This window comes from Lagopus leucura, unplaced genomic scaffold (genome assembly GCF_019238085.1).
Source record: "Lagopus leucura isolate 7727_CA_CO unplaced genomic scaffold, USGS_WTPT01 25-13_obj-0_obj, whole genome shotgun sequence".
Classification (NCBI taxonomy): Eukaryota; Metazoa; Chordata; class Aves; order Galliformes; family Phasianidae; genus Lagopus; species Lagopus leucura.
In genome coordinates, this window is record NW_024968962.1 from 2,324 (window position 1) to 16,822 (window position 14,499).

The window sequence follows — 14,499 nt, forward strand, 5'->3', positions numbered from 1 at the left end:
TTGACTTTTCGTTGCCGGTCCCGCTTAGCGCGGAACGGAACGGGATTATTTACAGGGAGCTCCCAAACGAAACACAATGGTATAATTTAACCTTTCCGAGCACTCGTAAATTTTTACTGCTGTGAAACACAGCGATGCAAATGAGCGCGCTCATAGTTACTGACTTCATAACAACCCCGTGGCTCCCGAAACAATAACTCCTTATGAAATATAATAAATATGTATTTAAATACAGTACGCCGCAACTGCTATTTTGCTTCTTTTTATTGCTTCGATTGTTGTATAATTTTATGTGAAGGTCTCCGACCAGAAGGGTTTGGTGGGTTTTTTTGTGCCTTTTTTTTTTTTTTCGTAGGGAACGCGACTCACTGATGGGATGATTAATTACGGTATAAAATAGTCCGCTTAAACGAAAAAAAAAAATAAAATAAAAAGGAGAGAGGGGGACGAAGAGAGGAAGAGGAGAGAAAGAAAGGGAAGGGGGGGCCGTAATGCGGAATCCGATCTTTTAATCTCAGTTGGCCGCAATTAAAACAAACTCCGCCGTATAACTCAAATATCCCTTTGCATAAAAACATATGGCCTCGCTATAAAAATGATGGCTGGAAAACACTGACCCATTAATAGCCCGCGGACTGATTTATACTTTATTGTTCTGCTCCCCCGCCACGTGACCGGGGCAGCCAATGGGCGCCCGGGCTGCCCCCAACTTATTACTGACTCTACTTCTCCGCCAGCACCAAGTTGTTACGTGAAAGCCGCAGCCCCGAATTGCGGCGGGTCGGGCGCCCGCGCCGCGCCGCGCCATGTCGGCCCCCGGGACCCTCAGCAACTACTACGTGGACTCCTTCCTGGTGCCGGAGGGGGACGAGCTGGCGGCCCCCCGCTACGCCCCCGCGCCGCTGGGGCCGCCGCCGCGCCCGGCGCTGGCCGAGCACCCCGAGCTGACCCCCTGCAGCTTCCAGCCCAAGGCGCCCGTCTTCGGCCCCCCCTGGAGCCCCGCGCACCCCGCCGGCGCCAGCGGCGTCCCCGCCGTGTACCACCCCTACGCGCACCACCAGGCGCCCGTGGCACCGCCCGACGGCAGGTACATGCGTTCGTGGCTCGAGCCTGTGCCGGGCTCCTTGTCCTTCCCCGGGTTACCTACCAGCAGGCATTACGGCATTAAACCTGAACCGCTGGCGGCCAGAAGGGGTGACTGTACCACGTTTGACACTCACACTTTGTCTCTGTCTGATTATGCTTGTGGTTCTCCTCCAGTTGATAGGGATAAGCAAAGCCACGAAGGCGCATTCTCTGAAAACAATGGAGAAAGTGAGGCAAACGGAGAGAAACCACACATTGATCCAAGTAAGTGGGGCTGCGGGGAGGCGCGTTTGGGGCCGGGGAGGAGGAGGCGCGGTGCGGGGCTCCGCGCTGACCGGGCACCGGGGTCTGAGATCCGCGCTGCCCCTCGCGGGCTCTGCCGGGATCCGGGACGGCTGCGGCTCTACGGGCCGAGGAGAGAACAAAAACCCTCTGTGCGGCTGCGACTTGAAATAAAATAAAATAAAATAAAATAATTGGAAAAAAAAAAATCCCATCTCTCCCGCCCTCCCCGCCCCCCCTCCCCCGGCCACCCCAGCCAACTTCGCAGGACATACTCGCATCCTCCCGCAGCACTCACGGAGCGGGTGCCCGAGAAGCATTGGATGTGAATGTGAGCTGCGGGGCCGTGGGGGGGGGGGGGGGGGAGGGGGGGCAGCTCAGGGCCGGCAGCCGGAACCTCGCCGTTGCGCGGTGCCCTCCTCCCCCTCCGCCTCCCGGCGGAAATGCCCGCGCTGGGCGCCGCGGGGCCGCGGAACGGAGCTGCTCCTGTTAATAACGCCGTGCAAATAAGGGCCCTGAGCTGCAGGGGCTGTAATGACGACGGCCGTGGGCCGGCTCGTCAGCTCCCCGAGTCCTGCCAGCGATGACACGGGAGAAGGGTGAATTCTAACAGAGAACCAATTCAGACGAGCTGCCGCTCCGGCCGGGCTGGCACTCGGAGCGGCTGCGGGGAGGGCAGGAAGGAAGGAGGCAGCCAGCAGAGAGCAGGAGGACGGGTGTTTTCAAACTGCATCCTAGAAACAACTAAAAAAAAAAACGAAGGGAGGCGGGGGCGGCGTGGCTCTGCCGCTCAGGGGTCTCCGTGACCCCTCCCGTGAATGGGGATGTGGGTGCTCCGTGCCCACCGCGGAGACGAGGGGCACCCCGACACCAGGACCCCCCCACACCCACAAGACACCCCCCTGAGCCTCAACTTCTCCTCTCGCTCCCCCCGCAGATAACCCTGCTGCTAACTGGCTCCACGCGAGGTCCACCCGGAAAAAGCGCTGCCCTTACACCAAGCACCAGACGCTGGAACTGGAGAAGGAGTTTCTGTTCAATATGTATCTCACCAGGGACCGCAGGTACGAGGTGGCCAGGCTCCTCAACCTCACCGAGAGACAAGTGAAAATCTGGTTTCAGAACAGGAGGATGAAAATGAAGAAAATCAACAAAGACCGAGCAAAGGATGAATGATGGAGATACGCAGGTTAAATGGAAAAAAATAATTAAAAAAAAAAAAAAGCATAAAGTAAAACAAAAACAAAAAAAAGCAAACAACAACAACAAAAAAAAATAAAAACAACACCAACAAAACCCTCCCCTCGAGCCCTGCCATGCAATGCGTCTGGGTCCAGGCCTCAATTGTTTTTCCAAGGCAAATTCTGATTACGATTGTACCTTGCTTGTCACAGTAGCATGGAGAGGCCAGTTGCCAGGAGAGGTACAGTAAGACTTTTCATTTTCTAATAGGAAAGAAAAAGGGGGCATTAGCACGAAACGGCTGTTGAGCTAGCTTGTATAAATCTACCTGTTTCTTCACTTAAGAAAAAGAGGAAAAAAAAAAAAAAAAAAGAAGAAGGAAAAAGGAAAAAAAAAATAGAACGACGAGCAAAAACTACCTTTTCATAATGCACAACTATTTACGGACTGTATAGTTTAGTCAACGTAGTTAATTTTATTCGCTCTTTGCGCGGCAGAGAGATCTCTGCTCTAATACTTGAACACTGTGTTTTATTGTGGTAATTATGTTTGTGACTCAATTTATGTGCTTGGGTGCTGTACCGGATGTAATTGTGTAAGCTAGAATTCAATTTGAACTCAGGTTGTTTATTATAAAAATGGCATAGAGTATAGCTCTGTAGCGTATTAAGTCTTTTCTGTATAATTAGACAGTTAACCTTTGATTGTAAAATATATATTATATATATATATCCCAATTTAAACACACACACAAAAGTAGAAAAAAAAAGTTTGTCCGGGATGTCTGGGAATGGCGGTTCTCAAAATACATGGAAACGAGTCGTTTTAGTATGCACAGTTGATATATATATCGTACTGTCTGTGTCAGTTGTATATATGATCTATATATGAAAAAGTAACTAAGCAGACTAGCTTAATATTGTTTTTGCACCAGTGAGCAGTTAGCAGATTTCGGAGCTATACGTATATGTGAAAGGGTAACTACCTATGGTTTACGTTTTAATTTTAATCGAATGATTTGATGGTTGTTGTAATGAAGGTTAATTTTATTGATAATAAATTATACGCTATAAAAACCTACATTTGGTTATTGTAAATTTGTATCGCTTATGGAAAAAAAAAAAAAAAAATCATAGTAATAATAAATCCGGGAAGTGATGTTGATGCAGAACGTACACTGTCTATTTTGAAATAGTTACCTCATGGCCTACTGACCAAATCGTTGTGTTGAAATGATATTTAACTTTTTGCCAAATAAAATATATTGATTCTTTTCTATTCCGTGATGTTTTAAGGTTCTTAAGCAGGAGTTCCACCCGAAGTCCCCAGCGGATGTGGCGGGGCTGAAAGCCGAGCTGGGGCTTCTTGTGTGCTCTTCTGCAAACGCAGAGCCCCAGCACGGGAAAAACTGGGCTGTTTTTGGCTCTAAATGGGTCCGGAATGCCTTTGGTTCCCCGAGGGGGTGAGGCCCAGCTCCCCCCTCCCGAACACCGCTTCGGAAGCCGGCGCTTAGCGATGGAGATCGGCAGCTCCTGCAAAGGGGAGCGGGGGCTCCCGCTCACGTTAAGGCGATTTTATTCCATTTCTACGGCGGGGCGGGGGTTGGTGCGGACCGACCCGAAACGTGCAGCTCTCCTCGGAGCGGGCCGTCACATAAATCGGTGCAGACAGCGACATTTAGACCGGGCCGCTTCATTGCTCCTCGATAACGCGCCCGGAGCTCGGCGTGCTGCAGCGAGCTGGGGAAGGAACCCGCGCTCCGAGCCCATTCTAAATCCCCTTCTGCAGATAATCGCCCGTGCAAAAATATGGTATTGAGAACGTCCCCCATTTCTTTCTCCCTTCGCCTCCGCGTAGGGGATTTTTTTTTTTTCCTTTTTTAAATGTCCCGTGGCAAATAAAAACAACCCGCTGCATTTTACTAGCGCCGCAGATTATGTATGTATATAGAGAGACAGAGAGAGATAAAATTTTACTGACAATTATGGTAGAATTTATGGTGTCAATTTTACTCGCTGGTTCAGTCGAGGGAAAGAGCAGGGCTGGAGCAGGGGAGGCAAAATCCGATTATTCCTGTACAGCAACAACAGAAGGGAGAAAAGAAATTCTTCGGAGCGGGAGATTTCTGCGCCCCCCCCCCTCTCGTCCACCCCTCCCCCGCCGCCCCGAGCCAAACCGGGCTCTGCAACAAAAGAAATCGCGGAGTCTGCGAGCGCTGCGCTGCAGCCGCGTTGGGGCGGACATATTTCCGCAAGGGCGGCTCTGCGCGCCCCGACACCCCGACAGGGTGGAAGCGGAGCCCGCTCCGCTACCGCGTATCCATCGCACAGATGTGTACCGAGAGCCAAATAAGACGGAGCGCACTCGTGGTCTTTGGCAGAAGTTGTTGTTAGGAAAATTCAGAGCCGTGCAGCGCAATAAAAGAAAATGACTGCTGTAACCGTTTATGGGGTGTAAAACGCTGCAGGGCGAAAGGCAGAATGTAGGGAGCCGGCACGGAGCGTACAGATGTGCAGAACTGCGGGGGAAAACGCTGTCGGCTTCACCTTGAAAAAAAAAAAATAATAATAATAATAAAAGAAATCCGGGGTAAGATTTGATGAGTTCTAATTAGTGAAAGGAGCTCGTTCTGGCGTGCACACACAAAAAAACCCTAATTGAGCCCCGAGCCGGTGTTTGGGATGCTGGGACGCCCTCTGTTGTTGCAGACAGAGGCAACTTCAAAGAATCAGCATTAAGAGTGTGTAATAAATGACGGGTCTGCAAACTGTCTGGAATTCGGCCCTTAATGAGTTTACAACTGTCCAGCCACAATTAAGATTTTCTACAAAAGCCTTTTCATTTGTTTTGTCTGGCTGTTTTAGATAAAGCGAGCGAGCGGAAATAACAGCCTTTATGAGCCTCCCCCCCCGGCCGGGCTGGGCCAGGAGCGGACGCGGACGCGGAGCTGCGGGGCGCGGCCGGAGCGGGGCCGCCTGCGCGGTGCAGTTCCGCGGGGCGAGGCGGGCTGGCGGCGCGCCGGCTCGCCGGCAGGTGGCGCTGTGAGCCCGCGAAAGAGCAGCCGCCCGCCATCAAGCGCTCGGTCACCTCCCGCCAGCGCCTAAAATGTCGACGGTGTGGGTGCAGAACGCGGGCCGGAGCCACGGGCTGCGCGTCAACAAAGGCCGAGTTCTTTTTTTTTTTTCCCCACCTATTTTTGGCTCTTTCTCTCTCTTTCTCTCTCTCTTTTTTTTTTTTTTTTTTTTTTTTAATCTATTTCTTCTTCTTCTTCTTTATTTTTATTTTTTTCCTTTCCTTCTCCTTATCCCCGGCTCACTGAGCCATTAGGGCACACTGCGGGTAGCATCAATGTGTGGCCGCAGCAAAAGCTCGCTCCTCACCGCGTCCCGCGTTGTTATTCTCAAAGCATCCACCACGCTCCCTGTCAGCTGACAAAGCCGCGGCACAGAGCTGCGAGCCCGTCCCCTCCTTCCCCAACCCTCGTCCCGCTCAAATCCTCCCGTTTTCCCGGTGAGGAATGACATACACAGAAAATGCGGGGACAGCAGCGCTGGGACAGAGCAGGGCGAATCGGGGTGCTCCCGGCTCCAGCCGGCCCTGCCCGGGGCATGCGGTGGGCACGGGCAGCCCTCGGAGAGCGTGGCAAAGACGGCAGAAGCAGCGCTGCAGAGCTTTAATTGGAAAATTATTTACTGGAGAAGGGAAATTTCCAACATCTGTCTCTGGTACAAATAAAACTCTGCCTGCGTCCTCGGCAATTCCCACTCCGTGCGACCCGCTGTACTTCCATCGTACAGATGCTAACAGTCGGGTACTCCGCAAACTTGACGCGTCTCAAAGTCACTCCTAACTTCTTCTGGCCCGCTACTCTGATTTCCTCCTCTCGTTTTCGTATTTTTCTCCGTTTTGCTTTCGTTGGCTTTCGGTCTTTGGAATGAGAAGTAGTGGGGAATGGTAGCTCGTGTTCACATGTTGCCGAAAGAAAGGGGGGAAAGTAATTGGAGAGAAAACAGAAGTGGGAGGGAAGGAAGCACAAAATGTGCTCTGCTAGAAGATCGTTGTATTTTTCAACTTAGAGTCAGACAAGAGAAAGAAAAAAAAAAAAAAAAAAGCTGAACAGCGCTGTGTAACAGAACCGCTTTCTCTGCGTTTTATTTACATTTCCTTAAATCAAAGCCAATATCTTAACATCGAAATTCAGCATCGGAAAGGAATGCGCGCTCTGTGCTATTTTTTCCCCACCCCGTTGTAAAGATTTAATTCTTTCTAGGGATGGAGAGCAGCAGCCACTCCCCGCTTTCTAATAAGAGCCTTCTTATCAAATGTTTGTCTACAAAGGCGTTGTTAAACTTGTTATGATTAATTCCTTTTTTTTTTTTTGTTTTCTTTTTTTTTCCGAGGGCAGTAAAACTGCACCGAAATTAAGAAGTGTTTATGCGTCGTCATGAGAAGTAATAACGTGGCACAGCGCGCTCCATTATAATCGGGGATAAATTACGACGGGATTCTAAGACAACAAAAATCCTCTCTAGTGCGAAGCACATCGCGATCCCTCGGCACATGAGCCATAACCGGGCAGTGCTCCCAGGTCGCGCGTAACTTCTGAGCACCGTTTAATCGCTACCTTTGACTTCCCGGAAAAGCTCGGGACGCACAGTGAGGCACCCCCGGTTCTCCCACGTAAAAAATAAATGCAGTGAATGCCGCCTGGAGGATTATTTTTAAAGCGTGTGAGAAGATTGCGGTGACGGAAACCTCGCAATCTCAGCTCGCTCGCTATTTCCTCGACTGTAATATATAGACATATATATACACATTTGAATACGTTTTGCAGGCTGCTGTGTCCGAGGTTGTTTGCATGCGACAGAATGAGACATTTCGGAGCTATTTCCGAGCAGCGCCGTGCCGGCGTTGGACGAATACGCGGGGGGTGGGCGCGCACATAAGGCGGTGGGGGCCAATTCGGAGCTGCTTCGACGATTTGTTTGGCGGGAGGCATTTTGACGTTGTTTTTATTATTATTTGTGGGTTGGCAGATAAAAAGCTGCTAGCAAAATAAAAGAAAAGGCGGCGATCACAACACACCCTCGCAAAGCTAACGGCATCGCAGCGCTTATTTTGCAGACACGCGGAACCCGAAATACACGCGCCCAGCCCCGCCGTTCGCTTCGACGTTATCAATATTAGAGTCTAGACATCGGCTATGTTTGCCGTTTCTTTCTCCTCGCGTCTTGGTATGTTGTCACCAGAGGAGCAATTTATTGGTCTAATGTCATCTACTTCAGCTTCTTTGATCTTCTGAGTCGTCGTCTTGTTTGCTTCGCGTTCGTTTAACTTCTTGGGCCTTTCTTCCCCTCCGGCAGCCTCTTCTGCCGGAATGTTCCCACATCGACCGCAGTGATATTGCCAAAATCGGAATAAACTCGAGCAGAGCCCTTTTCTCCAGATTCTCCCCCGCGCCTCCGAGTATCAGCCGCGTTTTCACGTGCCTGGCGCTTGGCACATCTCTAGGAGCAGCCGCCACATTTGCATGCTCTGAGGCTGCAATATCTCGGGGACCTCGCTCTAAGAATTTACTCGCTTCTGTCAGAAACCTGTATTCATGGGGCTGCAATAACCGCGCATAAAGGCTCCCCAAGGGCGAGCGTGGAGGTGTGCGGGGGGAAGAGGGTGTTCCACGTTTACAAAACGGAAAGTTTAGGGTCCGTGCGAGATATCGCCAAGAACAATTTTAAGTGGTGAGAAAGTCTTTGTACACGGGGCACCAAACTATAATTGAAAGGAGAATTTCCGGGGCAATTCCATTGTGCTCCTTCCAGTTTATGATGTGCAATACAGGCAGGCAGTAAAAGCTGTCTTTACCAGGACTCCCTGTCTGAGGGAAGGAAACTCATTTTACGATCCGTTTAAAGGAAGGGCACGGTGCAGCATCCTCAATGCAGAGCCATTCGCATTGTTGGGGAGCCGGGGTTTAGAAAACCGGCTGCGTTCCCCTCGAGCTGAGAAGAACGGGGCCGTAAGGTATGTACAACGGAAAGGTAAAAGGGGTGCTGGGAAAAAAAAAAAATAATAACAATAATAAATAAGGCTCAGGGCAGAAGACATTTGCAGGCGGCTCCTTGAGTGCAACGTATTGTTTTCTTTTTGCTTAAGGCGCTCAGAAAGTTGAACGCTCCCTCAACCGCACGTTGTACGCTGCCTTTATTCGGGGGGCGGTGGTATTTTCCTTTCTACCCGGGGAGGAGGGCCGGGCCGACTCGCTGAGGGCTCCGCGCACCCCTATGCTAGGTTCGGGCTCCGGGAACCGCAGTGGCGGGACGGGGTCAGTTGTGCCCCGTAGCCGAGTGCACTCCAAACCCCCTCCCCGCATACCAGTGACCCCTCTGCGTGCTTGCAGCACGGACAATAATAACAATAACAAGCGCTTTCACTTCTTTCAAGTTGTTTTGTTTTCAACGTTCTCCCCTTTGGCCCCCCTCCCCGTCCCCCCGCCCCGTCTAACGAGGACCACATGGTGCCCGCCCCCCCCCGTTTCCCCCCTCCCTCCGCCGTCGCCGCCGAGCGGTTCCTCGGAGCGGGACCCGGGTTCCCCCCCCCCGCTCGGCGGAGGCGGCGGTGCCGTCGAGGGGCGGAGGGGCGGAGGGGCGGAGGGGCGGCGGCTCGACGGCGCGGGGCGGCGGCGGCGGCCCCGGCGGCCCCGTCCATGGCCGGGCACCGGCGGGCCGCGGCCGGCACCACCTGTGAGGCGGGCGGGGATTGGCGGGCGGCGTCATATGACCGGTCACGTGCTGGAGGCAGCTCAGTCCAAAAGAAAATGGGGTTTGGTGTAAATCTGGGGGTGTAATGTTATCATATATCACGCTACCTCGTAAAACCGACACTGAAGCCTGCCGGACAACAAATCACAGGTCAAAATTATGAGCTCTTCGTATTATGTGAATGCGCTTTTTAGCAAATATACGGCGGGGGCTTCTCTTTTCCAAAATGCTGAGCCTACTTCTTGCTCCTTTGCAAGCAACTCCCAGAGAAGCGGCTATGGACCAGGCGCGGGTGCCTTCGCCTCCTCCATGCCCGGCTTGTACAATGTGAACAGTACCATATATCAAAGCCCGTTCTCTTCCGGATACAGCCTGGGCTCTGATGCCTACAACCTGCATTGTTCCTCTTTTGATCAGAACATTCCCGTCCTCTGCAATGACCTAACCAAACCCAGCTGTGAGAAAGCGGAGGAAAGCAACCTGCACAACCAGGCTGAGGCTAATTTCCGGATATACCCCTGGATGAGGTCTTCAGGTAGGGGCGAGCGGGGCTGGAGCTGTGGCAGCCAGGCAAAGCGTGTCGCCAAAATTACTGTCAGCACAGCCTTGATGGTTTTAATTATAGCCGAGGCGCCATTGCGTAGAAAGCCCGTGGCATTGTATGTAAATGAGTATCATAAAACTTTTTATTGCCCAATTAATGGGTTCTAGCCTCGTAAATTTATTTAACTCCATTTGCTATGGAATTTTAGCATTGAGTTTATTCGCGCTTTTTGCTGCAGAAATGCGGAGAATTGGCTGCGTGCTCGCAGAGCCCCCTCGGGTGAGCGTCCCCATTGCCCTCCGCCGAAGTAGGGCAGAAAAGCTCCGCCCGGGGGGGGAAGGGGAGCCCGGGAGCGGGATCGGCTGTGCCGGGGCTCCGCCGGGCCGCGCCGAGCCGCGTTCCCCCCCTGCCCCCTCCGCGGAGATAAGAATCTATAGAAACGGACTGAACAGGAAAGCGGAGGGAGGGGAGGGAGCCGGGGGGGACTGGGGGCGAGAGTGTGTGAAAAGCGAGAGCTCGCTTCTGAGGCTGAACGCGGGGTATTGTTTACGATCCGGGCGGGGTAGGGGAGCGGGGTGTGTGTGTGTGTGTGTGCAGGGAGCCCCAGACATTAAAATAAAATAAATACGGCCCGGCCTTCCAGATTTTTATTTCCCCTTGCGAAACGCAAAAGCCTGGAAGGTTTTAGGGAAATATATCGCCCGGGGGAAAGTTCCTCCTCCCAAAAGCAATTTCCTCCTCCACCTCCTCTCCTGAATGCTTTCTCTCCACTTTTTCTATGTCTCGAGCAACTTAATTTTTGCTTTGCCCGAGCAGGACAGGTCGTGTCGCTGAAATGTCTTTGTTAGGACAAAGTGTGTGTGTATGGGGGGGAGGGTTGAGTGAGGGGGGGGAGGGGGGGGAAGGGGCGCCGGGGATTATTCACTCTCGCTTGGGCCGGTTTTGTTTTGGTGTTTGTTTTTTACGTTGGAAAAAAAAAAAGAGGATGAAATAAAAAAGATAAAACTTTCCTCTTCTCTTCCTGCCTAACTGCTGGGCGTGTGTGCCTGCCTGCCTGCCTGCCTTCAGGTCCCGATAGGAAGCGAGGGCGCCAGACCTACACCCGCTACCAGACCCTGGAGCTTGAGAAGGAATTCCACTTCAATCGCTATCTGACTCGGCGGCGGCGGATAGAGATCGCCCATGCCCTCTGCCTGACGGAGCGGCAGATCAAGATCTGGTTCCAGAACCGGCGGATGAAGTGGAAGAAGGAGCACAAGGAGGAGAGCTCCAGCACTCCGGCTCCCAACGAGCCCACGTCAGCAGCAGCATCTGTGGAGAAAGTGGAAGAAGATGAAGAAGAGGAGGATTAGGGAGTCCCATTCGAGGAAGCAATCTCTTAGAATAACGTACACACGTGACAGCTGTAAAAGCTCCCTTTAAAGAGAGAAAGGAAAAAAAAAGAGACACTCACTGTTTTTATTAAAAAAGAAAAGAAAAAAAAAAAAGTTAATCAGTTCCCTTTAGTTCTGTCTTGCAAGCGAGCGTTTGCAAACATGAAAACGTCTCTTGGGTTGGACTTCCAGCCCTCTCTCCCCTCTCCCGTCCTCCCCAAACCCGCCCCGTGGTAGCATATCCTGAGAGCATCCTACAATCATTTGAGTTTTCGTTCACCCACGCTCGGGTGGGTTTCTCTTGGGGACGTTTCGGTGGGAGGACTGCTGCTCGCACATAAAGTACACCGTGACCTTCCAAAGTAACTACCTGACTAAACAGTCCCAATCACGTCGTAAGGGGAAAAGTGCATTAGGCTCGTATTGAAGAAAACTACCTAATTTTGAATAAGTAGCTCTGCACTTTTCTTTTTTTTTGTATTATTTTTTTTCCTTTATCTTTTCTTTTAATTATTGTTAGGAAAGTACCATAACTAACAGCTACACTAATAAAAGGTAAAATAGCAAGCGAGGGGGAAAAAACAAGATGTGCCACAAACCACTACAATCCACAGCAATGAGTCGTACTACCTATTTTTCAGACTACCTATATATCTTGCTCCGCCTACCTATCTTCGAAAGTATGCTGTATTTTAGTAGTCAGAAGAAGATAACGTACTAATGTGAATTGCAAAGCGCTTTTAGAAACATAAACGCAGTCGTTCGAAAAGCACGCATCGATAGCTTTGGTATAGAATTTGGTACCGTAAAGGCTGAATATATTTAAATTTAAAATAATATATTTATTCCAAAGCAATTATTAATGAAAACCATATGCTGCAATATATCTCTGTCCGCAAACCTTTACTCTCTGGAGTGAGGGAGAGAACGCACACGCCAATATTGTACAAAGCGGTTTAATATCTACCGTGGGCTTCTACCTTAGGCTGCCTCTGCTCAAGGCCGTTTCCTTATCCTGGGTTGATCTTACTCAATATAGCTGAAAGTGTTCTTGGCAAAGCGAATTTAAATGACCATGTAATCGCCTTTCAAATATCTGTTTGTCCTGATGATCCCAACGTGTTAATATGTAATACCGTGAATTTTCCTAAGATAGCAGATACTGTATATTTGAACGATTTTTTTTTTTTTTTTTTTTTTTTTGTCATTTATATTTGTCTTGGAGCTCATTTGTAAGACCATGTCATAAATTGGGAAGTATGTAATTAATTGGGAAACTTTGTCGCATGACGTTTCGTTCATATCTCTGTATAAACCCGTCTCGAAGGTTTGGCTAAAGTTTATTCAAACAATTGTATGTCACAATGTGTTTCGATGTGTTCGTTGTGAACATTTGGATATGCCGTGTAAGTATTGGAAGTGGAAAAAAAAAAATGTCTGTGAACTCTCTTTGGAAGTGATCCCGTGTTCAAGTATCCCCCACGATAAATGTGTTTTATGTCACACGGAAAATAAAGATGCTTGTTGACAATTCATTGTGCTTTTATTTTTATTAGGAAAACAGTTCGAAGGGAGAATAAAAAATAATTCACACGCGCAAATAAAGAATTTCGACAACATTATTATTATTATTTTTCCCCCATGATCGAAAGGAATAAAATAATCCGAGGTGACGAATGGCCAGCGATCAGTCAATTTCTCTATCTCGACTTCGTGGTTCTTTTTTTTTTTTTTTTTTTTCCTCTCTCTCTCTCTCTTTTTTAAAATTAATTTATTTATTTCTTCCAGCGCGGTTGATTAATAAAGCGGAAAGCTTCTTTATGGCCGGGCTTCCTTCCACCGTGCCTCGGGCTCCTCTAGAAAGCCCGAGCCCGGCCCAGGCGACCGTGGCAGAGCCCCATTGGCACGTAGGGAAACCAGATTTAGGAAGGAGCAAAAAGTGAGGGGCGAAACTTCCCGAGGTGAACGCTCGGCTGCGGGCAGGCGGCTTTCCGGGGCCGGGGGGCACGGGAATGGGGCTAAAAAGAGGGGAAAAACAGCCCCGCTTTAGGAATGAGATCCATTCTGCTGTGTAGCACGCGACGTCGAGGCGAGAAAGTGTTTTCAATGACGAAAGAAAAAAAAAAAAGTCAGAAATCAAAAATCGGGAATCAAAAATTAAAAAATAAAGCAAAAAAAATTATTTTTTTTTTTAAACCCGAAAAGCGCCTTTATTCGAGCGGCCGAACGCGGAGCAGAACGGGAGCATCGTCTGAGCTGAAGTTCCCCTTCACCGCCGCGCTCGGTCCCCGCCGATGGACTAATTGCAATTTTAATAAAATTAGTGCGAACTCCAGGTCTGGTAAAAAAAAAAAAAAAAAAAAAAAAAAAAAAAAAAAAAAAAAAAAAAACTCCGGGGCTGCGTCTGTGGTAAGATGGCGCCTCTCTAAGACCTGCCTCTTCTTAGTGATGAGGAAAAGGCCATAAATCCGTTGTTGTTTATGAAAATTTACAACTTTGCAATACAACTTTATGAGTTGTTCGGTTTTTCCATTGGTCGTTGTCGGTCATGTGGATGGTAACCGTGAACATGAACTTTTTTATAATTTCCCTTGCGAGAATAGAGCCGCATTCTTTTGCTGAGCTCTGTCCTGCTTCGGATCTCTCTGGCTTTCAATCCCCATTTCATTTGCTCTTTGTAAGGCAATAGTGAACAAAGTGTGCGGAGGTTCGGCATAAGCAGCCGCCTAGAACACAGATCCGGGATGGCAATTTCCAGTTCCCCCGCTGGAAGGTGTGGCATATTGGATTCAAAGCACTGGCGTGGCAGATTTTCAACTTGCAACCTGGCTAATTTCCTGCTTCTTCTGGCACCAAAAGGAGGGCGATTCGTCTCCTGTGCAGCCAAAGCGACAGCTGTCAAAGTCGCAGGGGCTCCTGTGAGCCAGAACCTAAAAGGTGAGAAATGTATATGACACTGCCGTAAGCAGGGAAACATGCTTTAATACGGGGAGATATTAGACGTGTGCAATTAAAGCGAATGGGAATGTGAGCGGCCAGAAATAGACGCGGTCGCAGCTCGGCTCCTTTCGGTTTAACCTGTGCATGCGGAGATGCTGAATAAAACGCCGATTTGCTATTATTTATTCGGGAAGCGTGGATTTTTCACCAAGTTTATTTCTGTTGGCGTTTGCCAGGGGGTCGCTATGGCATTCCGAATATTTTCCAAGAATTCAGGTTTACAGCATCAGTCTGGGAGGATTACTGTTATTATTATTATTTTTTGCCGACACGG

General features: G+C 49.7%; 2 protein-coding genes across 2 annotated transcripts; both read left to right on the forward strand.

The window, feature by feature from the left end:
• The first annotated feature begins 806 nt into the window (after window positions 1-806).
• HOXA9 (homeobox A9) lies at window positions 807-3,630 on the forward strand. The gene is made up of 2 exons (XM_042894845.1): window positions 807-1,350; window positions 2,306-3,630. Exons 1-2 carry the CDS (start codon window positions 807-809, stop codon window positions 2,542-2,544), a joined length of 783 nt encoding a protein of 260 aa, XP_042750779.1. The 3' UTR covers window positions 2,545-3,630.
• A 5,707-nt stretch (window positions 3,631-9,337) lies between these two features.
• Window positions 9,338-12,760, forward strand: HOXA7 (homeobox A7). The gene is made up of 2 exons (XM_042894846.1): window positions 9,338-9,843; window positions 10,921-12,760. Exons 1-2 carry the CDS (start codon window positions 9,468-9,470, stop codon window positions 11,202-11,204), a joined length of 660 nt encoding a protein of 219 aa, XP_042750780.1. The 5' UTR covers window positions 9,338-9,467; the 3' UTR covers window positions 11,205-12,760.
• The last annotated feature ends 1,739 nt before the right edge of the window (window positions 12,761-14,499 follow it).